Source organism: Artemia franciscana, unplaced genomic scaffold, assembly GCF_032884065.1.
Source record: "Artemia franciscana unplaced genomic scaffold, ASM3288406v1 Scaffold_1304, whole genome shotgun sequence".
NCBI classification, from domain to species: domain Eukaryota; kingdom Metazoa; phylum Arthropoda; class Branchiopoda; order Anostraca; family Artemiidae; genus Artemia; species Artemia franciscana.
The window spans coordinates 60,806-85,532 of record NW_027062789.1 but is presented as its reverse complement, the minus strand read 5'-3'; the positions used below and the strand labels follow the sequence as shown (position 1 = coordinate 85,532).

The window sequence follows — 24,727 nt, the reverse complement described above, 5'->3', positions numbered from 1 at the left end:
GCAAAGAGCGAGGTAATAGGAGGGGGTGAACACATCATATGCGCAATAATTTCTGTTCGTTTTAAGTTTTAATGCCGCTTCTTACTTTCAGTTAAAAAAACTTTTTCATATTTATTTTTTCATTGTTCTTTCAAAAAATGCTAAAAAATCCTGCTCCCCCTTCCCGGAAATTTTCTTTCCCCATGACAAATTTCTCCATGGAAAGCTCCCCCCAAATAACCCCCTCCTATCAACCCCTCCGTCAAACCAAAAAAAACTTAAAAGCGTCTGTACAATGTGTAAACACTGGTCAAAGTTTGCAATTTGTAGCCCCTCCAAAGGGGACTGTGGGGGAGTAAGTTGTCCCCAAAGACATAGTTATTAGGTTTTTCGACTATGCTGAATAAAATGGCTATCTCTGAATTTTGATCGAGTGACTTTGGGAAAAATGAGCATAGGAGGGGCCCTAGGTGCCCTCAAGTTTTTTTAATCGCTTGAAAAGAGCACTAGAACTTTTGATTTTCGTTAGAATGAGCCTTCACACGACATTCTAGGACCATTGGGTCGATACAGTAACCCATGGGAAAAAAACAAAAGCAAAAAAAAATAAAATAAAATAAACTTGCATCGGTGATCCGTCTTGTGGCAAAAAAAAATGCAAAATTCTTCATTTTTGTAGATAGAAGCTTGAAACTGCTACTGTAGGGTTTTCTGATACGATGTATCTGATGGTGTGATTTTCGATTAAGATTAAGATTTATGACTTTTAAGGGGTGTTTTCCCCTATTTTCTAAAATAAGGCGAATTTTCTCTGGTTCGTAACTTTTGATGGGTAAGTTTAAACCTAATGAAATTTATATATTCAAAATTGGCATTAAAATGCAATCCTTTTGATGTAACTATTGCGGTTACTATTGTGTCCGGTCGCTCCTTACTACAGTTCGTTACCACGACCTGTTTGATTAATGCCAGATTTGCCTTTTATTCAATCGGACTGTCCGTCTTGGCTTCTTATACAATTAGCTACGGCTTCATGGCCGCAACTTTTATTTCATTGGATTATTTCATTTATTTTATTTCATTGGATCTCTTGAACTCTCTTGAAATTTTTTCTTGAATTTACTGGTCATTTTGGGATGCACATAAAGAAAATATAGGCTATCTATGATAGCAAGACCGAATCCAGGAGTCAGGATTAGGGGATTAATCCCCTCCCCCTCCTCCAAAAAATGTTTCTCCAACACAAAATGACGTTTAAAGTATAAAACGCGTGAAATCTAAAATTTTACGTATAAGACGTTTTATGGTCGGGGGGATGGGGATGCGTGGGAGGATCTTTCCTCGGATATATCACGGGTAAGAGTATTTCCATGAAGGGGGCGCTGGATTTTCCGGTATTATTTAAAAAAAATCATTTTTTTATACTTTTTCAGCAGCCAAAAAATTTGGAGGGAAACTAGGCCATCTCCCCCGCCCCTCTTTGATCGAAATCGTCCGATCAAAAATTTAAAAAAACAATTTAGCAAAACAATAATGTGCAAATTTTGTTTTAATTATTCATGAACGATGAGCAAAAATTAAAACTTGTGTTAATTCAAATGCGTCCAGAAATTAAATAAAAAAAAGTTTTTTTTCCACAGAAAGTAAGGAACGACATTAAAACTTAAAACGAACAGAAATGATTCCTTATATGAAATGGGCTTTCCCCTCCTTAACGCCCCGCTCTTTACGCTAAAATTTTCAATTGTTTTACAAAGTAGAACTGTTACAAAGAGTCAAATTTTAGCGTAAGGAGTGGGGGCTTTGACAAGGGGACAGTTCCTTCCATATACGGAATCCAGGAAGCAGGATAACAAATTACCTAAAGCCCATTAAATTAGGTAAAGTGCTTGCACTGAAAATTGAATAGACTTTTAAATTGTTATTTGAGATCCGATGACAGGGGTATGGTTATAAAGCGACAAGACCGGAAAGATAAAAAACGAAGTTTGTTTCCTGGCATTGAAGTTTGTTTCAAATAGGCAACAATATGTATCTCCCCGGGTATTTCGGAGAACAGATCGTACGTAATGCATCAAGAAAATAATAGACATCATGGTGGCATTTTAGTTTTGGCTAAAGCATCTGCTATTGAAAGCTATGAGAGAATTAATAGTAAATCTGAAAACTTGCTTTGGTTTTATATTTTTTTTAAACGTGGGAAGCAATTAATTTTGGGTTTACTTCAAGCAATTAATTTACCTCCACAGAATAGTTCATATAATCGAGAAAATACTTCAGAAATTAAAGAAGAAGAATTATCGTTAATACGGAAAAGTTAGTGAGATCTGGAGTGCGTGTTGATGGGGTATTTTAATTCTTATACCGGCATAGAGGGTGAGTTCCCAGATTTAGGGGATTTTTTCCAATTTGCTGTACAATACCACGAAGTAACAAGGATTAAAAAAGAACAAATAAATATATGGGGAAGAAAATTTCTGGTGCTTTGTGTTGAATATGTTCTGATGGTTGCGTATGGTAGGCTTGGGAATGATAAGGGTAGGGGCGAGTTTACTTGCCTTTCGGGTCCAACTCCAATAATATATTATGCGCTAATTAATACGCAATTTGTACCTGAATCAATTAATATGGGAGTATTAGATTTAGTTGGATTTGATCATAAAGCTATTAAGCTTGAGGTGAACGTTGGCCAGCTTCAGGACCGCGGCCCGCGAGACAGAAATTTCTATAATGTGAAGTATAGAATATTAGGTTTAGAAAAACGAATTAAAAATTATTTAACAGATAAAGATATTGAGGCATTTAAAAGGGAGCTCTTGAAGTCACATGTAAATAATAAGTTGAAATCGTTAGAGGACAATAAAAAGATACTCATGGTATTATTATACAGTTAAATGAAATAATGGACAGTTGTTCAGAATCGTGTGTCCTGTCAAAAAAAAAGAAAAAAAAGAATGTGCGGTATTATGATTTGGATTGCAAGTTAATGAAAGGAGAAGGGAGATATTTATTGAACTGCTTGAATGAATGTGAAAGCGCGGAAGATCAAAGATTGAGATTGGCTAAATATAAAGATAAAAGAAGAGAATATAAAAGTTTAATAAAATGGAGAAAAAACCTATTAGAAACTATTAGAATAAGTAGAAACTGGACATTGCTGATGAATTTAAGAAAAAAAAGTTTTTAAGAAGTTTTGTTGTTATTTACGGAATGATAGTGGAAAAGGAAAATTTAATACCCAGGTTGTTCTGGAAGCTGATTCATGGTCCGATTACCTAAAAAAAAGTTAGAAGGTGATTGTGTAGATCTTCAAGAGATAGCGCACACCCCAGAGACGGTTATTTATCTTATGAGGGAACACAATTATGATTTAGTGGGTGATGTGAATGGCCAAGAGATTAAGATGGTATTTAAGAATTTAAAAGGTGCTACTACTGCGGGTGTTGAGGGTAAACCAATAAAGGTATTTAAGAACTTTCTTACCATTTTTATGCCGATAATTGTTCTTCTTTGTAATAAAGTGTTAACTTCAGAACATTGGCCAAGATTTTGGAAGAGAAAGAAAAAAACACAAACACAAAGAAAGTCCTTACGCTAAGTTTTGTTTAGCACATTCAAGAAAGCTTATTACTATTATTAAACGGCCCGTGTGTTTCCGGTTACAAAACACGAATTTTAGATAATCTTGAAAGAGCTCGAAATTCTACAGTGGTGCCAAACTGAATCAAGTAAGGATTGATAGGATTTTCTTGAGTAAGGGCTGATAGGACTATCTTTTTCAAAAAAGAGGCATAGAGATCTTAGGGTTTGAGGCGTAAGCCACTAGACCCCTTGTGATACCCGCAGGGGCGTAGCTCCAGCATTTTAATTTGGGGGAGGGGCAAGAGGGGCCTACATTCAGAGAGTCAAGGGTCTGGGCTTTATAATGCTTACCCCCCTCCAAACGACGTCACTGGATACCAGGGAGACGCTCATCGATTTTTTTTCCAGGAATCCAATGGGAAGCTCCCCTATCCTTAGCTTTAACTGCTTTAAATGGACTAGGGTTGTAGTCGTAAAACTGAGTAAAATATTGGAAATCACAAACGTGAGACCAGAGATGGAAAGTTGTAAACACTAATAACGTAGAGTGGATAAACCCTAGCTTAATTTCTAATACACAAATAAGAAACTGTTCCCAAATTCAATAACAGTTTTAAGGCGTAAATAGAATAAATCTCAATGTCTATGTTTAATATAGCTACATTTTCGCAAAGTTTGGGAATACGAAGGTACCGTTGTTTAATTATTGCATAAATTTAATGACTCTTATTTGAAAGTATACTACTTTAAAATTAATAATTTAATACAAGCTACACGTCTCTTCGAGAGAGAGAACTGTTGCTCAGAAATTTTCCAAAAACGAGTTTATCCACAACGCTGTAAACTATGTGAAAAGTATGGTGATAAATCATTATCATTAAAAGTGCTATAAAGTGTTTACAAAGAATCTAGAGTGTTTTTAAGTCCTCAAAATCATTTATAAGTGATGAAGAGCCTTTACATGCATTCCAACCGTTTGTAAATGGTCAAAAGGGTTTGTAAGTGATAAAAGCACTTATAAGTGATCCAAAGTATTTTAAATGCTCCGAGCGTATTTTAGTGATCAGAAGCATATCAGTGGTCAGAATAAATCTTGGCTATGGTCATATTTTGGTAGTGTTTCCTTGTAATGCAGCAGTCTATCTGTTAAGCTACAGCTCTGGCTCTTCCTGTAGCTTCAGCTGCCAAGCTTGGTCAAACCCTTAAAGATCTAAATGATCTAACACACACACAACATATAGATGCTTGACAACCATCTAACTGCAGCAATGATCTTTGAGTGCTTCTGCTTTACAATGTGTTGATATTTTTGACGTCATTAAGCCACTTAATCAGACCTGATGCACCAAATATATATAATGTTGCTTTTTGGGTCTTTGATGGACGATAACGATAGACGAAAAAGACGACTCTTAATAAATTGCTATATAATCAATCAGAAAAATCGTGAATCTAAGACATTTTTCCTAGGCTCGTAGATACTTTCATCAACATTCATTAAATCTACTCGAATCAGGTTGAGTTTCTTGTTTTATTTATTATGTTTTATGGCACAGATAGAGGAATAGCACTAAAATTACCAAAAATATGACATAATTTCTTCATTTTCAAAGAAACTGGAGCTTATCAATGGCCTCTTTCATAATAGTAATATTATCAAGGTGGTATAGATTTTTTATAGTCAAATTTTATTGAATATAAAACATGCACATTTTTTAAACGTTATTAAATAACTCTTAATGTGGTAATATTAATTAAATCCGCTTATTCGAAATGTCTCTTTGAGTGGACACACGCTTTTGAAAACATCACGGGATCTATAGTTTCATTGTTGTTGTTAATTATCATGAAAAAAGCTGGATAGGTAAGCTTAAAATAAGCTCCTTAAAATAAACAACTCCTTAAAATAAATCCTGACACGGTAAAAAAAAAACGAACATACACTAGATTAAGACTGGAAAACAAACAAAAATAAGATTTATACGGTTTTTTTCCTCTTAGAGTTATTTGTAGACAGATATCAAAACATCACCTCTTTAAGCGGGGAATATGAAGGAATTTCTATAGTTGGAACTTAGGAAAAAAGCTGTCTCCTGGCTCTTCTGACATCTCCTCTGTCTTCTAAATTTTAGCTAAAGTATCCTTTTCTGAGTAGTACCATGCAGTAGTTTTGTATCTTTATTATCAGTGGTACGAAAAGAGGATGTGGCCTTTCTGATGGCACCGTTCACCTCTGGCTTCTCAGTAAAAGCTTGGCAGTTATTTTCACTAATTGGCTTAAAAGTTATAACATAATAATGATCAGATTTTGTTGTGAATTTGCCTCTGCGGAAAAAACTCCTTGACTTTGGCTTTCCGTTAATGCAACTGACTTCCTCTAGTATTGAAGAAAAATAGGGGTATTTTTTTGCGAATAAAAACAAAATTTAATTTGACTTGGGTTTCAAGTCTTTTCTGAATTTAATTTTTTGTTTCGGAAGATGTCTTTGTTTTTTATGATAACAAATGCCGTCAGTATATACCCTTGAAAATTTTATGTCGCAAAGGTAAAACAGATTCATTTATTAAGGCAAATGAACAAACCTCACCCAAATTAAAATGCTGGAGCTACGCCCCTGCGGGTATCACGAGGGGTCTAGTGGCTTACGCCTCAAACCCTAAGATCTCTATGCCTCTTTTTTGAAAAAGATAGTCCTATCAGCCCTTACTCAAGAAAATCCTATCAATCCTTACTTGATTCAGTTTGGCACCACTGTAGAATTTCGAGCTCTTTCAAGATTATCTAAAATTCGTGTTTTGTAACCGGAAACACACGGGCCGTTTAATAATATTAATAAGCTTTCTTGAATGTGCTAAACAAAACTTAGCGTAAGGACTTTCTTTGTGTTTGTGTGTTTTTTTTTCTCTCTCTCTTCCTCTCGCTCCCTCTCTCTCTCTTTATGTGACGGTGTGTCTGTCCGTCACTCCTTCAGAACTAATTACCCTATGTATTTATCTAACGGTTCAATGAGAACTGGGATATTTTGACATTAAAATGCAACCTTTTGAATCATCTCCCTCCCTAAGTACGAAACAATCAGAAATCCCCATCGTAGAAGTTAAGTACCTTTTAAGTTTAGAAAGTTGTCCATTGCTTACAAATAGTATTTGTTATTAAGAATCATTCGGACAGTTTTTGCGGGGAACCTTTGGTAGGGATAGAAGTTTTGAAAGATATTATATATTTCTTTTGCATAGGTTAATTCTTTTTATTTGTCTTCATTCTTCTTTGGATGCACAAATTTTGTGTAGAGAGAGAACGCTGCGGGGGAATTGTCCAGAGGAAATTTTCAGCAAGAATCAAATTGTCTGGTAAGATTTTCCCATGAAAAATGTGATTAATAATCACGAAGATACCTCTTGTTATTGCATAGATAGAGAGATAGAAAAGTTTACTTCAAAAGCCCAAGGGCTATATACACACAAAAGTATAAATAATGAACAAACAAGCAAGAAAATTAAAAACAGCAAAAATTACAAGCACGCACAGAAATAGAGTACAGTGCGAAAATATCTAATCAAACGACAAAACAAAATAAATAATATAAACCTTTTCTTTTTAGTAAGGATTTATCTATATACACTCCCACTCCAAACTACTATCTATACGAAACTACACTCCCCACTACTATTTTGCAGAGTACCAGGAAGGATCAAATATATCCCGTGTAAATATTTTTCCCGTAAATAAAAGAGCACCGAGAATTTCTGGAAAAAATGATCTGAGTCTTCATCATCATCTTTACAAAGGGGACAAACATACCAATTATCAGGACCAGCTATCATTTTATTTTTGTCGAAAGTTTTTTGCCTGTTCTGGATTGAAAGACAATTCGCTCTAAGCTGAATCCAATGACGTAGAATCATAGCCGGTAAATTAAATTTAAAACAAACTTCCTCTCCAAAACTAGGTTTTGCCTGATTATAATGTTGCAGAGTTGAAACCAGCCCTTGCCCTATGTTGAACTTCCTGACTCTCTAATATAAATCGTACCTGGCTTTCTAAATTTGTTGGTATATCACTAGAACAAAGACCATTATTCCATAAGTAAGGCATTCCTACTTTTTCTAGTAATCATTTAAACTGGCTCATATCACCTTTCAGAATCTGTGAATGAGTTGTCTGATGTAGACCAAACACTCTTTTATAATACTGGATCTGAAAGGACTCCAGTTGCTGCACTGTTTCTCCGCCCCATACTCTGCAACATATTCTATTACGGGTAAAATATGTGTAATAAATATTCTTTTATACATTTTAAAGTTTTTAAACGCCATTATCGTCGGGTTTCAATAAATTGTAGACATGACCACTCTACCTCTCTTAATTCTTTCATCAACACGACTCTTTAGTCTTCTATTATCCGATAAGATAAAGCCTAAATATTCATTATTTTACTTATAATTAGTTCCTTATTATTAAATTCAAATCTATGCTTTTCTTTACCACCTACACTCCTTTTTTTTTTTTTTTTTTTTAATAACAACTTTGGTCTTTTCACCATTCAGCCTTAATTTTTTTTTTATCTGCAAATATTCTTCTATGAAATTCAAAAGCTTCTGTAGATCTTGCGGTTTATTAGCCACCAAAGCAATATCATCTGCAAATAATAAAAGAGATAGTTCTTGAGTCCCTAGGCTAACTTTTTGAGCCCATCTATTCTCTTTAGATCACAACATCGCTTATAAAAATATTAAGCAGCTTAGGAAAAAGGGCGCTGCCCTGTTTTACTCCCAGCTTTATATCAAAAAGCATCGAAAACCTCTTACAAACTTGTATGATTTCAACTAGGGAGTGGTCATCCCCTCGATTTCTTTATTACTTTATTGATTCTTGTCTTACAAGTCCTCTACTTACTTTACATTTTATATTTTAATAAAATATTTTTATTATTAAAAATTTGCAATCAATAGACAATAAATTAGATTTTGATTTATGAATATTCAAAATTTTTTATGATTTAAAACAAAAGAATAAAAAACACTCTACTCAGTTAATTAAAAATTATATATTCTAACCGTGGTTCCACTATGCCTGAAGAACTTCATTTCCGTCTAATATCTTACAATTTTTGAAGGGTTGATTCAATTGTTGAGTTATGAAGAAATGATACTTTTGACCAACCCGAAAAACTCCCTGTAATTTAAACTAATCTCCTGAAACAAATTACATTGTGCTTATGGTAAATTTTAGTTGATTCAAAGCTGAATCATGAAAATAATTGAAAAGGTGAATTGCTCAAAAATTAAATTTAATAAAACTTCAGATTGATACGTAATTTAATATTACTAAAACCCAGAGTTGCAATTATTTGGGCTCAAGAGAGAGAAAATACTTGGGTGTTTGTGGCTATTCTACCATCAGTATCTTTTTATGTTTAAAAAACTGTATAATGTACACCGACGTTTCCAAGGATTAGAGAAATCTTATTAATGACAAGGTAAACAAATTTTGAAGGAATTTACCAGTTGTAAAATTGTTGAAGAAATGATAAAATCTACCAACCCGAAAGAACATTGACTATTTCTAGTCGGAACTCAGCATAATTGGGAAACAAAAGTATCAAAGTATACTCAAAGAAAATGTACAAGAACTTAAGCAGTGCATGTAAAACTAAAACTCTTAGCAAAATGGTTATTTCAGTAAAACAATTTTTTGGGGTGGCAGCAGTCTGACTTTTCGTAGTTATCACCCTGAGGTATATGAGAAAAAACGCGTGCGCGACATTTGAATTCAGAGGCACGCAATGAAGATGATCCAATTTTGAGTTAGAGGGATGAGCTCACGATCCTGCTTTTAGAGGACAATGCAAGACAGTAAATTAAGTCAAAAACATTTTTAACAATCCAAAACTGAAATATTTCTGTCTGAGTTTAACGCGGATTTAATTGTTACTTACATCTCTCGTGCTTTATAAATTCCCTTTTTGCTTAGTTTTTGGCTTTAATATAGAGCTTACCTAAAAGAATAGCCCTTCCCCCTCCTTTAGAAAAATGTACTCTAATCACCAGACATATAAATAATTTCTTAGCCCCTTTTCATTTACAATTATATGAAAATATATAGAAATGAGTCAAAATTTTAATATGACAGCGAAAAAAAAAACTTTTTTATTTCCTTTTGGTTTTACAAGAAAACCTTCTAATGAGTTACATTACATAATTATTGCTTATTTTTCTACCCTTAATTTGATTATCGCAATGAAGTAATGGTTGGGAGCACCATACCACAGTTGCTATTTGCTACTTTTGGCTCAACTGCGCAAGGCGAATCTGGGACTTAAGGTAGAAATTTATGGCGAATGTATGCCACCGTGTATTCAATGACACTCAACTAAATTTTAACATTCTTTAGCATTTTTTAACATCCATAATTTTAAATTATATATAACAGCCTAACTTTATACATAAAATCTTATCTGATATTGCAATCTATCACCCGGACGAAAATGTATTTCACCGGGCAACATTTGGAGGAAACACTGTGTTACAAGATGCAAAACTACGGAGCAATATATTCTTAGGGATATATTTGGGACAATCAGGGGGAGAGCCACCCCAAGATATTGAAGAGTTATATTTTCGTGAATCGACGCCACTACATTTCATTTTTCTATGGAAATGCAGTTTTTTCTTCTTTTCTCAGTACCCTTTTTTCTTTTTTTTTTTAGCACTTGGTGGGTCCGGAGCTCTTTACCTAAAATTTTCTTACTCAAAACATTATATCCTAACATTTTTCACAAGAAAATGTTTAGGCAAAATTAAAGGTCCCTACTGCTATTATTTATTATTGAAAACATACTCATCTGCGTCCTCCGTCCCACAGTGGCGTAATTTCATCAAAATGCTAGTGGAGCCAATATTTTCCAGATCAAGTGAAAATGATAGTCCTTTTCTCGGTACTTTTTTTTTTTTTTTAGCACTTGGTGGGTCCGGAGCAAATTTGCATAATTATGTTTTTGGCGAAATGGCTTTCTCGTAGTTTTGATCGAATAATATTGAGAAAAAAGGAGCGGGGAAGGAGCCCTAGTTGCCCTCTAATTTTCTGGTTACTTAAAAAGGCAACTAGAGCTTCTAATTTCTTACGAACGTTTTTATTAGTAGAAAATATACGTAACTTACGAATTAACTTACGTAACGAACTTCTATATTCGTATGTTTTATTGCGTATATGAGGGGTCTAGTCAATACCTCGCTCCTTACACTAAAGCTAAAATTTTGTCCCAATTCTTTAAGAATTACTCTGAATCACAAAGGCCGTAGAATAAATAGTTGAAATTAACAAAATTACTTTAGCGTAAAGAGCTGGTATTACGAGGAGGTGAACCCCTCATATGCGCAATAATTTCTGTTCGTTGTAAGTTTTAATGCTCCTCCTTACTTTCAGTTGAAAAAACTTTTCATATTTATATTTTCATTGTTTATTTAATAATGCTAGAAAACCCCGCACCCCCTTCATCGAAATTCTCTTCCCCATGACAAATTCCTCCATGGAAAGATCCTCTCACGTACACCCCCCTCCCTCTACTTCTAGTTGGTGGCAAAGTTGTGAAAATTTACTATACTTCCTGTTTTGCCACGTTTGCTCGAGTCAAATTTTATCCTTGATAGCTAAGGGTCCTTTACTTACTAAAACCTGTCAGTTTAACATAAGATTTTCGTATTAAATGGAAATGAATCCACCATTTACGTCTGCAAATAGGACAGACATGGAATCACTGAAAAACAAGAAATCATTGAAAACCGGAATTTTTTTTTTAAGTAAAAATCATGAAAAGAAATGATCAAAAAGAAAATAAGACTTAGTACCTTTTGTAATAATTCTGTTCCTAGAGCCAAACTTTGGTTTTGTCGTGTTTTTTTCTTAGCACCCCGATTTCAGCTTATTCCTAGAAAGTGATAAGGGTCTAACCTCTACGGTTTTTACGGAAAGTGTGGACCTTAGGCCGATTGATCAATATGACTTTGCAACTTCGTAAAACTCTTGCCTGGGGCCAAAAATTTATTGTTTCTACCCATTTCTGTTCGTGATTTCAGCTGAGTCTATCATTCGGTTTTTTGAACTTGGGATTGCGGTAGAGAAATGGTATCAGATGTCTCTTAAACTTTAAAAGCTCTCTCATTGCTAAAGAAATTAAAGTTTATCCTTTGCTCCTTTCTAGGTGATGACGTTAGAAACTTGGCCTACGGCAAAAAGTCAACTTTTGAACTAAAACAGATGGATTTTGTTTTAAGTTTTAATGCTGATCCTTTCTTTTATTTGAAAAATTACTCTTTTTTTATTTTCAAGAAACAAAATTAAAATTTTGTTTATGGTATTTGTAATTTTAGACAAGGTTATTATCAACTATTTTCTTTTGGGGCCGAGGGTGAGATTTTGTGGAATGTCCAAAATACAGAGCATGAAAAAGTATTTTTATAGCCAGTAAATGGTACAATCCCAAAAGCAGGTAGAATTTAAAAAAAACATTTGTTACAAATTACATTTTTTTTTACGTGCGCCTCTTTGAAAGCATTTCTGAGACACAAGTATCATATAAAATACTGCTGGGGTGGAAAGGGTTCAAAATTCAAAGATTAAGATCAGCAATGGGAATATCCTTTGCTTATTTGCTGAAGTGGCCATAATTTCAAATCAAGCATTTTGATCTTTTAGAAAGCATATAGACTGCCAGCTTTCGTAAAAATATAACTAAGAATATAGACGTAGAATGTAAAAAATGTAAAATGTAGAATATAGAATGTGAATTTTTCTATTACTTTTTTTCATTTTCATGACTAATAAATCATGACTAATAAATCAAAATTATTTGTGCCGTGATTTTTCGGAAAATGTGCTGGGAAACAAAGAAAAAAAGTAATAAAGAAACTTTTAAAGCGGTTAAAAGCAAACAAAACTAAATATTCCAACTTATTATTTTCACCCTGTTTTTTAGATAACAGATAATCTGGACAAGCTATTAGCTATTAAAAGCTTATGACAATTCAAGAAATCGGCAAAATTTTTTGAAATTTAGTAGTAACGACTGTTTTTTCTCTTGCATTTGGAGGTTTAAAGTTTCTCTTGCCCTTCTTTTTGCACAAATTTTACGATAAAATATATCATTAAAATAAAACTTTAGCTTTAAGAAAATCTGGAAGAAATTATTTGAGTTTTTAAAGGCTTGGAACTCTTTTTAAATATGAACAACGTATGAGCATTATAGACTTCAGAATTCACTACAATTTTACCCCATTTCGGTTGGAAGGATGCCGCAAAATACCGCTTTTTCAATGGATGGGCACAGCCTTTACTATGGAAATAATCTGAAAACACTGTACCAGTGAACGCCAGAAGTTCAATTTTAAAATTCGAGACTTGGGCTATTTTTCTTGTTTGCTGCCAGACTTATTTTTTGATAGCCTTATCCTGGTGAGTAATCTGCCTGAAATAGCTGAATTGAGTGTCCTAAATTAAAATGTGTTTTGAGTTGAGGGTGTAACAATATATTTGAAAATTAATGTTATAAAGACTAGACTTAGGTTGCTTAGAATTGTAGCCTAAATTAAAAGAGTATCAAATGATTTAATCGCTTCTTCCAAGCTAAATTATGAGAAGATGTAAATATTAACTGTTATTAGCAGTGACAGTAGTAAAGATCTGTTCTAGTTGGACTATTAGCCAAAAAAGCTTATTTTCTCACTTCTGATCACTAAGTTAGCCTGGCTTTCTTGGTATAATAGGCTCTAATCTAGTCTAGGGCCTAAACCAGATGGGAATTAAGTTTTTTTTGGATGGTTTTTGTTTTAAATTATTTGGTATAGTTGACTGAACAGTACTTATTTAGGCATTACTCTTTCCAGAAGGAAATATGATGTAGTTCTAGAAAATACTTTATACTGTTTAAATTTCTTATTAATATCCTTCCTAAAGGCACATAGCTTTACCCCCCCCCCCGTAAAGTTTGAGTATATTACCAAAGTCTTATATAGGCTGCATAGTCTACTCTATGAATTTTCAGTGGCATGATTCTTTTCTTCTTATTACTTTAACAGTAAGCAAGCAGATAGAAGAAAAGAGTCAATATTAAAAATCCATTGTAAATATAGCCTATAGTTTAGGGCATAGGCCTGCACTTGCACACTAGGGAGAGAAGGATGGTAAATTAAAATAATGAGCTCTTAAGAATAATGTAAGTATACTTAGTTTTTTTAAATATTTTGGAGTAGATTTCAGAATTTGTTTTTTTTCTTCTGGAGAAAGATACTTTATTACCTTATTTTGCACTTCAGAGCAAATTAGTTGTGAGAACTGTGATGCTCTGTAGTTGATGATGGCAATAGATCTGGTTGCTGTGCTAAGGTCAAGCAACAAACCATAGGGACTAGAGAGTGCTGGGGAGATGCAATTTAAGCCCACTCAGTAATGGTGATCACATGGTAGGGATGGTTCAAGGACCATTCTCCAGCAATTTAGAGTTGGCACCACTGCACAACAGCAACTTTGAATAGAGTGTATGAGATGGTTGGGTATGACAAGCGGCATCATCCTCCAAGCTAACTCTCTATTGTCTTCCACAACTGTTATGGTAGTGAGGGCTGGGAGGGGTTTTTCCACTAGAATCTCCATGGTTTGGCCTTCCATTCCTTGTCAAGCCTCTTTTTAATTCCTTGGGGAAGGTTGCCAAGACTGTCTCTTGGCTTAGTTGGTTCCAATTGTTCACCACTTGCTGGCTAAAAAAATCTAGTTGGACTTTGGTGTTAACACTGGATTTGAACAGCTTTTTGGAAAGTCCTTGTGTTTGCTTTTGGTGGGGAGAGAAAGTGAACAGCTTCTGATCCACTTGCTGGAGGTGCCCATAGGTGAGCAGCATGTCGTTATGCCTACACTGAAAAACAAGTGTTGGGAGATTAACAGATTGTAATCTTCTGCAGTAGGGCTGACTGCATATACTGTCAATGCATTTGGTGGCTCTCCTCTGGACACCCTTAACAAGCTGGATGTCACTCTTTATGACTATGAGTTTAGTGATGGTAAAAAAGAACAAGTAAAAATATTGTCTAAAGAAAACCAACCAAACATATGTATCTGGCTGTATTTGGGGGGGGGGGGGGGGGTAGGCTGCACTTGCTACAGCTATAACTCTCATATTTGGGAAAGAGCATCAGATAACACTACAGAGTTACCACTTTTCTCAAGGAGGAATCCTTATAAAAGAAAATTTGTATGATTATATTTATTGTTTTATAATATTTTGGTTTTGTTTCTGGCAATGCATCCCTTCCTCCCTATAGTACTTGGTATAATTCTAGGAATGTATAAAAACCCTTTCCTTCTATAAGGTCTTGATGCCTATCCCAGTATTGCATCACCTGACTACAGAAGGACCTTCAATCCCCACTAGTTTCCAAGATAATCATCAGCTCTTACATGATGAAATGATGAGTCACTTAACAAAAGATAGACATAACAAGTTAAGCTTACAAGGGGATATTAGAATATGTTGTTAAAAACTCTTGTTTCTATCCATAACAAAAGAATTACATTGTTTTCTTGCTTTTATCTGGTAACAGGAACTGATTTATTGCAAAACCATTTGTCATGCAATGATGGATAGTGTATTATATTCAATTGTGGCTGCTGGAACAACTCCCCCCTTAAGCAGTGTGTTGTAAGCCTTTAAATCTTAAAGGCAATAAATAAACAAAATAATCAAAACAGTAGTGCCAAATCTCATAAATGTAAAAATTAGGGGACAAATAATGAAGGAACCAGTTTTGAAATTTAGATTCAAATTTTGTTATAATTGGTTGTTTTTTTTAGTGAAAATCCCAAAAAAGTAATTTTGCAATACAGGGAAGAAGGCAGTCGCACCCTCCCTCCAATGTTAGCTACTGGTTACAAAGAACAACCAATAGGAGATTAAATTGTGTTTGAATGTTTTTTTTTTCTGTTTGACAATATGGATTTAACCAAGTTCCCTTAAGTGCCAATGATAAGTAAACAAATAACAGTAAATGAAAATTTTTCAGTAGTTATTAACATTAATTGGCAAACAGCAGACTTGAACCAATTTTTTCAGTTTTTGGCTTCCACTTTCTGAATAATGTTTTATGCATATACACATTTAAAAAGATTGAAAAGAAATGAAGAAATAAAGTGAAAAGAATAGGCATGCTGAATCCACTGGGATCTGCCCAAAAATATTTCTCAAGTATTTTGACATGTGTTGAATTGGGTTTTGATGTACATCAAAAACATATAACTTTTTGTTCTGTCAAATTTGTAGTTGAAAATACTCTAATTTAAGAAAATCAGAGTTTTGTTCCTTTTGCTGATAAAACTTCAAACTTCTAATCAAATGGTTTTCTACATACTGTAACCCTTTTCAAACCAAAAGTCTTTGAATTAAGCCTTCTGGAGTAAAAAGTGTTTATTTTTAACAAAACCTATCAAATCATTAATACCTTTAAATTTCTTCTTTTATGCTGTTTCCAAACATTTTGGTTAATTAATCAAAGGCTCAATAAAGAAGCGATTTTGTGTGACATGATAAGAAAAGCTTCCTTGTGCTGCAATCTTTTTTGTAGTTAAAACCATAAAAAAGCCTTCTCATGGTTTTTGTAATAGAATATATGACGGTATTAATTTGAGCCTAAAAAAATTTGTTCCATGGCACAAAAAGCCTTCTCACAGTACTGTATCTAATCACTATTTTATGGTTAAAATGATATAGTAGTATATGATGGAAAGTGTAAAAGTTTTTTTTTTCTTTTTTTTGGCCTGGACATCTAAGATAAACAATGAAGATATTTGTACCCTTCTTTTCTTCCTTCTTACTTGGAATCACCCCTCTCCTCTGATGGCCTCTAATAGAACCCTAATAATAAGTTTCTTTATTAATGAATGTTACCACATACCATAGATTTTTTTGTTGAAGTGGATTTCCTGCAGTCTCTCAACTTGATCAAATATATGAATATATGTGAGGCGGCTTAGTTGCTCTCCAATCTTTTTGGTCACTTAAAAAGGCACTAGAAATCTTAATTTTCATTTGAATGAGCCTTCTCATGATATTCTAGGACCACTGGGTTAATTTGATCACCCCTGGAAAAAAAAACTTGCATTCATGATCTTTCATTTGGCAAAAAATACAAAATTCCATATTTTTGCAGATAGAAGCTTGAAAACATCAATAGGGTTCTCGGATGCACTGAATATGATGGTGTAATTTTCATTAAGATTCTATTGCTTTTAGGGAGTGTTTCCGCTTTTTTTTTTTCGAAAATAAGGCAAACTTTCTCAGTTTGATGGTTAAAACTAAACTTAAAGAAACCTATATATGTGAAATCTGCATCCAAATCCAATTCTTTTGGTATATCTATTGGTGTCAAAATTCAATTTCTTAGAGTTTTGTTTACTACTGAGCCAGGTCACTTCTTGCTTACAGTTTTTATCACAAACTGTTTGGAACACTCTTCCAAGGAGCTAGGCCTACCCTGTGTTTCAATTACTACTGTATTTGAAAACTAGCTTAACAAAAGAGTAAAGGTGTAAAGTGTAGCCTAGGGCAATGAGACCTCATTGCCCTGTAGCCTAGGGATGAGAACCTCATATGCAAGAGAGCTGGGTGTTACTCTAAGTTATGAGGTGGCAAATTAGTGATTAAAATTAAATTAAGTAATTCTGGCCTGAATTCAATTCCTCCTTACTGTTTGCACTTTGCCAAAAAAATACATTTTTTAGGATTTGTATTCTAGTGAGATTCATTTTAATTCTAACTACTGCCTCTCTTCTAACCACATTTTTTGCTGTGTGTTATTTTTGTTAGAATCTGATTTGATCTTTACTATTGCTAATCTTCTAACAGTAAATTTTGTAGTCCATCATTTTCATTCGTGATTTTTTCTGATGGTTATTTGTCCCATTTCTTCGAATCGCAGATCTCGTTGTGTTTCATTTTTGTTCATCACTACCCCATATATTTCATGCCTTTTTTCTTTAGGTGTTTAGATTCATTCATCATCCCACATAATTTTGTATGATGTCATAGATACAAAAAAAAACTTTTCCATCTTGTCCCCTTTAATTATGTTTTTATTTTAGTTACATTGTTATATAATTCAGTAACAACCAGGTATGTTCCATTGCACATGCCCTTTGGAATATCTAAAGTATGCATTTGCTTGATTATTATGCTATTCTATAGTTTAAAGTCAAAGAGTGGTAAATAAATAATTTCAATTGAATTAATAAATTTTGGAGTGAGATCATTTTCTCTCTCCATTTTAACCTTAAAAGAAACATAAATTCCATAGGATTTATATTCTCCTGGGAAGAAATCAACAATCTTAGTATTAATTTTACTTACGTCTATTTAAAGCAGTGCTAAAGTAATGTGTTCTGTCATTCCATTCTGATTTTGATTTGTCTTCTAACTACAGATTTTGTTGTGTAATATGCTTGTTTGAGACTCCCTGTGATTCTGAATATTGTTTGTTCAATGCCTTTTGCTTTAGTTGTTCATAGTCATTTGTCATCTTGTATGATTTTGCATATGTCATAGATACCAAATTAGCATGATATGATCACCCCTGGGAAAAATAAGCTGCTTTTCAAATTTAAATGAATATGTGTCAGTCACACAAAATTTTTTTTTCCAAAGTTAAGCCTCCAAACGAATCTTTCCAAAGTTTTGGCCTATTGAGATCATTTTTTTTTCAGGCCAGAACATTGCTCCCCTCCCTCTCTCTCTTTCTTCCTTTTTTTTCTCTCCTTTGCTCTTCTTCCTACCTACCCACTCATAAGGAAAAAATCCTCATTCCTTTTAATTATGTTGCTGTATTACTGCAGTTTATGATATTAAATGACAAAAAGTGGATTTTTATTTTACTGTGATCTCCCAAATAATTGGCTTGTCAAGTTTGTTCACTTAATGGGGAGTATATGCTGCATGTTTTGAGGAAAATTTAAACATTATAAGGAATTTTAATGGTTCAGGATGCATTTTATTATAGTTATATCCAGACGGGTATAATTCTTAGAAGAGAGGGATTAGTGTATTTTTTCTGGTGAGGAATTGAAGTGAAAATGCAATATAGAACATTTTTGTTTCCCAGTTTAACCAGTAAAAACATTGTACAAGTTGCAAGGGACGAGGAATCTCCTCTCTATTCAACTATAGTGAATGTTCAATATTTTTTAGGACTAAGGCCCATTTGAGATCAGAAGTCCAGGGAGACAGCTTTTGAAACCAATTTTATGGCAAATGGAACACAACTCCTCAAATTATAGTTCAGCCTATCCTGAACAGCAGACTTGGAGGTCGATTTTAAGTGAGAAATCTGACAAAAATCATAAAAATGAAGTGAATCAGAAGATCACAGTTCCTCCATCTGCTTTCAAAAAATCTGTGAAACTTGTTCAAGAATGGCTTGACCACTATATTGATGATGTTGTTCTGTCTTTAAATGAAAGCAGTTTTTGTGAACATTCTAGTTTTTCTGACGTTTTGGATGCAAACAAAACTGTTTATTCAGTCAGTTCTGTTGGAAAACACTTACGAAATGATGGTATAAGACAGAAGGAAACTGATAGAGCACCAGAAAACTGTGGTGTAGCTTGTGCTGTCAGAATCTCAAAAACTCCAAAAAAGGCTGTCAGAAAGACTCTAAAGATTCCAACTCAAATTAAGACTCCACATAAGAAAGCAAGAAAAATGGCAGCAATGCCGAAAACCCCTATGAGACAGAGAGCAAAAACTCCACTGAAACATGAGCCAACTTCTTCTGCTCCTAGAATATGTAAAGAACAATCCGAGTCCTATGTACAAGCTGATCATTTAGTTAAATTAGGAGGTAGGTATAAACTGAATCGGGACTTTTAAACTGCAACTAGATTTGACGCCAAGGCTGCATCCAGGGGCGGGGTACCAGTTTTAAATTCCACTCGAAACTTTTTCTGACTTCTAAAAAGTATCATAAGGCTTTTTTGATACTCCCCCCAAAAATATTCTGGGGCCACCTTGCATATAATTATTGAAGGCATTATTATCAAAGGGTTTTATAACTACTAAGGATGCCCTTGGAGTAAAGTGGCAACTATTGAAGCGCCAACTTTATCCTAATTTAAAGAAAACATGACAATAGAAAACCAAAAGAAAATCGAATTCATTTCCCTGGCAAATAAACTGGTACTTTCTTATTGAAAATGATAGCCATCTTGATATCTGATATATTTGAAGACACAACATGCTTATTTAATCCCTGATTTGGCATGAATTAAATTTTCTCATTTAATGCCCCTTCTTCCTCCCAAAATGCGCTTGAAAGTGCTAGAAAGAAAAGAAATAAAAGATGTGCTTGAAAGAACAGAAATAAAAGAACAAGAAACACCATATATATGCTATAATAAACAGAAGGGTGAAATCGTGTACTGAAAAAAACTTACATAAATAATTCATACACAATAAAACAACATAATATCGTGATCCTGAAGCAAAAAAGCAAGAGACAATTATTGTCAATTTTAATTCCATCATTCTCAATCTGCTTCGAAGGTATACTTACCAAGCAACCCCACACATCGCTCAGATTTAAATTGACTAATGGGTAATTTCTAGGTACTCGTGATTAGCCTCTTCTATAGTTTAGCCCCTTTGTAAATAACTGAAATAGCTGTCCTATTTGAAACTAGGCAAGGAACCTAAATAACTCCACTTGTCCGACTTCTGTGACAATGAGCGTTGGACCTTTCCCGGAATATTCCTGTAAAACAGTTTGGAAGGCACCCATTACAATACGTATATATAAAAACTAGTGTATAAAAATTACGCAATCTAGCTACAGGCATTGTATTAATAGTACAGTTCATTGACCTGACCGAATCCCGGTTCCCTGTTCCACAATATGATCTAATGGCATTGTTCCCTAGTACATATTGGGCGAAGTATTAAGAGAAAAGTACCAAGCCATACAGTCTAACAGTACAAAATATATAATAATTAATATAATAATATAATAATTAATAATATATAATATTATATAATATATGTAATATATTAATAATTAATATGATATATTAATAATTAATAATTAATGATAATATAATAATTAATAATATATAATAATTAATAAAAATATAATATATAAAATACGCTTCAGAGAAAGATGCAATAACCATAAAACATATGAAGGAAAAAATGTTTTAATTTCTGGATAATCCCTAAATTCCGCGATGATGTTTTACTTGCTATTTTACTAATCCAAAGTTTACATTACAGAGTTTTCAGCTTTTTTCTTCCTCTTCTTCATCATCAGTTGAGTACTTCGAAATTCTTATGTTTTGTTTTTTTCTTACTAAAAAAGTTAAAAATATGAACCTGAAAATTTCACCTTTTGTGTTTAGGATCTCTAATCAAAAAATCTGGAATATTATTAAATAATCGAATCTGTCTGGTTGTCAAAACAGTTGTTCTATTTCCACAAATATTTGTAAAATGAAATAATAGGCAAGGAAATTTTTAAGCATGCAAAAATCTAATATTTGCAAAATCAAATTGGATATTAGGATGATAGCAAAACGGGTTGGCAAGCAAACCAAAATTCAGTTTTGTCCTACCAAAATTTTGGATGGATCCAGCTCTGCTTTTTAGGCATAAATTAAATCAACAATTTCATACTAGAAAAAATAGTTTTTCTTGAGTTAAATTATAGCCAATACGCTCATACGCAATCACCCATACGCTGGCACGTACGTAGGGGGGGGCCTTTGGACCCCCCCCCCACAATTTTATGAAATGTTTAATTTCTGCATGGTTTCTTGGGGTTTCTGGCAAAAGTAGGACATTTATTAAGAATCAAGATGCTTTGGGATTTTACAGCATGCAATTTCCGGTCAAGTCACTGCCCAATTATTAACCCATTTTCTGTTGAACTTTTTACCTTCTTTGAAGTAATTAGCTATTGTAATGGTTTTATTTTCGCAAAGGGAGTTTGCTTTCCACATTAAAATAGAATTATCCTTGATATTAGGGCGATTATCCCCCCTTTTCAGGATAAAGTACAGCTTTTAATGGATCAATTTTGAAAACTATCATTTTTCATTAAAATCGACGTTTTCGCAATAGAAGAACTACCCCCCACAACACCCATATTGTACTGTTAACCCTAAAATTTACCTTTCAGTGGGATATAACAGATTAATCACTGGTTCTAAATCCCTATGAACATAACCTGAGCCTAAAACGTATTTTTGAGGCTTCAGTCTTCTTCCCCCCATCCGCTAAAATACTATGGATTAAAGTTAATCTGTATTTTCCTATATACGTGCTTTTTGCATTTATTTAGTTACTAAATAAAAAAAGTGCTACTTTATTTCTGCTGTTTTGAAGGTTTTGCCCCCCCCCCTCCCCGAAAAAACGCCTGTGTACGTGCCTGCCCATACGTGTACGGTTCCATAAGGTATGTGTGTGTGTCACCATATACATGTCTGATGCTTCAAGGCTCCTTCTAGCACCATGACTCTTCTGATAACGACTACGGAACTATTATGTCCCATCCATTGTCAAACAATATTTCGTTGTGTCTTTCGTTTACTTTGCCCTGAAGCACAGCTGCTACCGACTCCTGTTAATCTGGCCTCTCTGAGCTCTCAGCTGTCAATTGAATAAATAATTTCAGCCTTAGAAAAGGAGTTTGTCTAAAGTTGAATTGTAGCATTGTGATTCAAATGCATCTGGTGCGCACATCCTACTATGCAGGATTTACATTTAAATGAACAGGTCTAAAGGAAAATAATTTCTTTGACCACACTGCTTTTCCATTTACGAAAAAAATAATTGAAGAAAAACGGGTTAAATTTTTATAAAGCAGTGAACAAAATAAAATATAAACTACACTTTAGCTAACAAAAATAAAAATACTCCGAATATTTCGGCCCCACGTCCGGGAGCCTTTCTCGGCGGAAAAAAAGAAGAACATAGAAGTCCCGGACGTCCGCTCCACGTCCGCTAAGAAAGGCTCCTGGACGTGGGGCCGAAATATTCGGAGTATTTTTATTTTTGTTAGCTAAAGTGTAGTTTATATTTTATTTTTTTTTGCTGCTTTATAAAAATTAAATCCGTTTTTTCTTCAATTATTTTTTCGTAGGTCTAAAGGAAAGTCTTAAACATAAACTTCTTATGTTAATTTTCATGTTTAGAACATACAAAACTGACCATTAGCAATAATAATTATAATTAATAATTTATTTGTTACCCGCTTGTTTTGACAAATTAAGCGGAGTAAAAACATTAAGGAAAGAAAAACGAAATAACACAAACAATACAATTAATACAGTCTAATCAAAGGGTGGTAAGGGCCCAAGCGTTGACAGGCCTCAGCACCTAATCTAGCATAGAGTTTCTTATAAACGAAAATAATATCAGTGGCACAAAACTTTCTGATAATCTTCTGATTTCTATAAGAACGCGGCAGATACAATAAATATTTACAATAACGAAAATACATAACTCTTATGCCCTGCAAATCTTGATTATTAAACAACGGGCGCAAACCGGAAAGAAACAATATAGAATGATCGCAATATGTAGAATAAAGTCTGGATAAAGCCTTTCGTGAAAATCTGCCTCGGTTCGGGACAATTTTCGCGTACCCTTTTTTAAGTTTACTTTTAATATCATTTAGCCCACAGGATCGAAAAGCCGATAAAGATGAACAAATACTAGTACCAAGCCACCGAATCGAAGAAACGAGCTTAACTGAAAAATAACCACAATCAAGATCACTACTTCGATGCTTAGCATTAAAAACTAAATATTCACATTTTTCAGTATTAAGTTTGAGGCCGATTTCCTCAAAAGACTTAGAAACAAGCTGGGTCGACTTAATTAGGCTAGATTTAGTGCGGCTGATCAAAAGTAAATCATCTGCATATGCAATGTACGAAAGATTAGTTAGGCCTAAAAAACATGATGGATTAATACGTGGCAAAACAGAATAAAGACAAGCATTAAAAAGATAAGGGGATAAGACTCCTCCTTGCCTAAGACCAGAACGGATGGGGATATTACCAACGTAGGTGTCACCTGACTTGAGTCGAACATATGAATTAGCATACCAAAAACGAAGAGTTGATATAATAGACACATTTGCACCAAGTTGGATTAAAGAATACCAAAGTTGGCTATGACAAATTGAATCAAAAGCTTTTGAAACATCGAGTGCACAAAAATGAACCTCAAAACCATTTTTATGCGCTTCAAGTAATAGCGAAACTATAGCACGATGGGCATGTTGGCATCCTATATACGGCTTAAAGCCAAACTGATTAGACATATAATCTACATTAGACAGGAGATCAGGGAGCAAAACATATTCAAATACTTTACTTAAAGTACAAGCAACCGTAATAGGCCTATACGAAGCGCAACTAGTTGGGTCCTTACCGCGTTTTAAAATTGACGTAATGTTACCAACTAAAAAAGAATCAGGGACTAAAGAAGAGCATAAACACATCTGAAAAAGTAACTGCAAGTGATAAACTAATTCCTCCGAATCGGTGTGGAGGTGAAAAGCACTGATCCCGTCTATATCATAAGATTTCGATTTTAGTCTCTCTACACTTCTTTTGACACAGTCAACACTAACGGGAGGTACATGACCTTGAATGATTTTGTTAGGCAACAGATTAGAACAGAGCTTGGCAAAACGAAAATGAACCGCATATATCACTGTATCGAAAATGTTACTATAATGATTGATCCATGATACATTAGGGATTCGGTCAGCCGTAGGCGATCTATCAAACTTCGCGACATTGATCACTTTTTTCCACTGGCTAGGATACTTAGGAAATTCAGCACCATTGTACCTAATTTTTCGAAGATAGCGTTTAAAATCAAGCTTTGTTCTTTGTTTAATATCGAAAACATTACCCCTTAAGGGGCGGCCGCAAGCTATCCAAATTTTTAGCCACAACTTAGCCCGATTTTTTATTGTTTTGAGCTCTGGGTCATTCTTCCAAATTGAACTTCTTGTTTTTGCTCTAAAGCGACATAGGGGAACAGCTACTTCTTCAGACCTCTTTAAGCACGATACAATGTGGCTATAATAAATATTAAGCTGAATTCTGGCTTGTGGGGACCCA

The 24,727-nt window shown here is 34.0% G+C and overlaps 1 protein-coding gene across 2 annotated transcripts in view; it reads left to right on the top strand.

Moving 5' to 3' along the window:
* Window positions 1-12,882: 12,882 nt before the first annotated feature.
* The window catches only part of LOC136042452 (uncharacterized), a 45,340-nt gene continuing 33,495 nt past the window's right edge, over window positions 12,883-24,727 (top strand). The window contains exons 1-2 of one of the 2 annotated variants that reach the window (XM_065727416.1): window positions 12,883-13,012; window positions 18,786-19,437. In XM_065727416.1, coding sequence (XP_065583488.1) covers window positions 18,849-19,437 — 589 coding nt within the window. In that variant the 5' untranslated portion in view covers window positions 12,883-13,012; window positions 18,786-18,848. Of the gene's footprint in view, window positions 13,013-13,648; window positions 13,773-18,785; window positions 19,438-24,727 lie in introns of those variants that run through there. The other variant, XM_065727417.1, reaches the window with a different exon arrangement.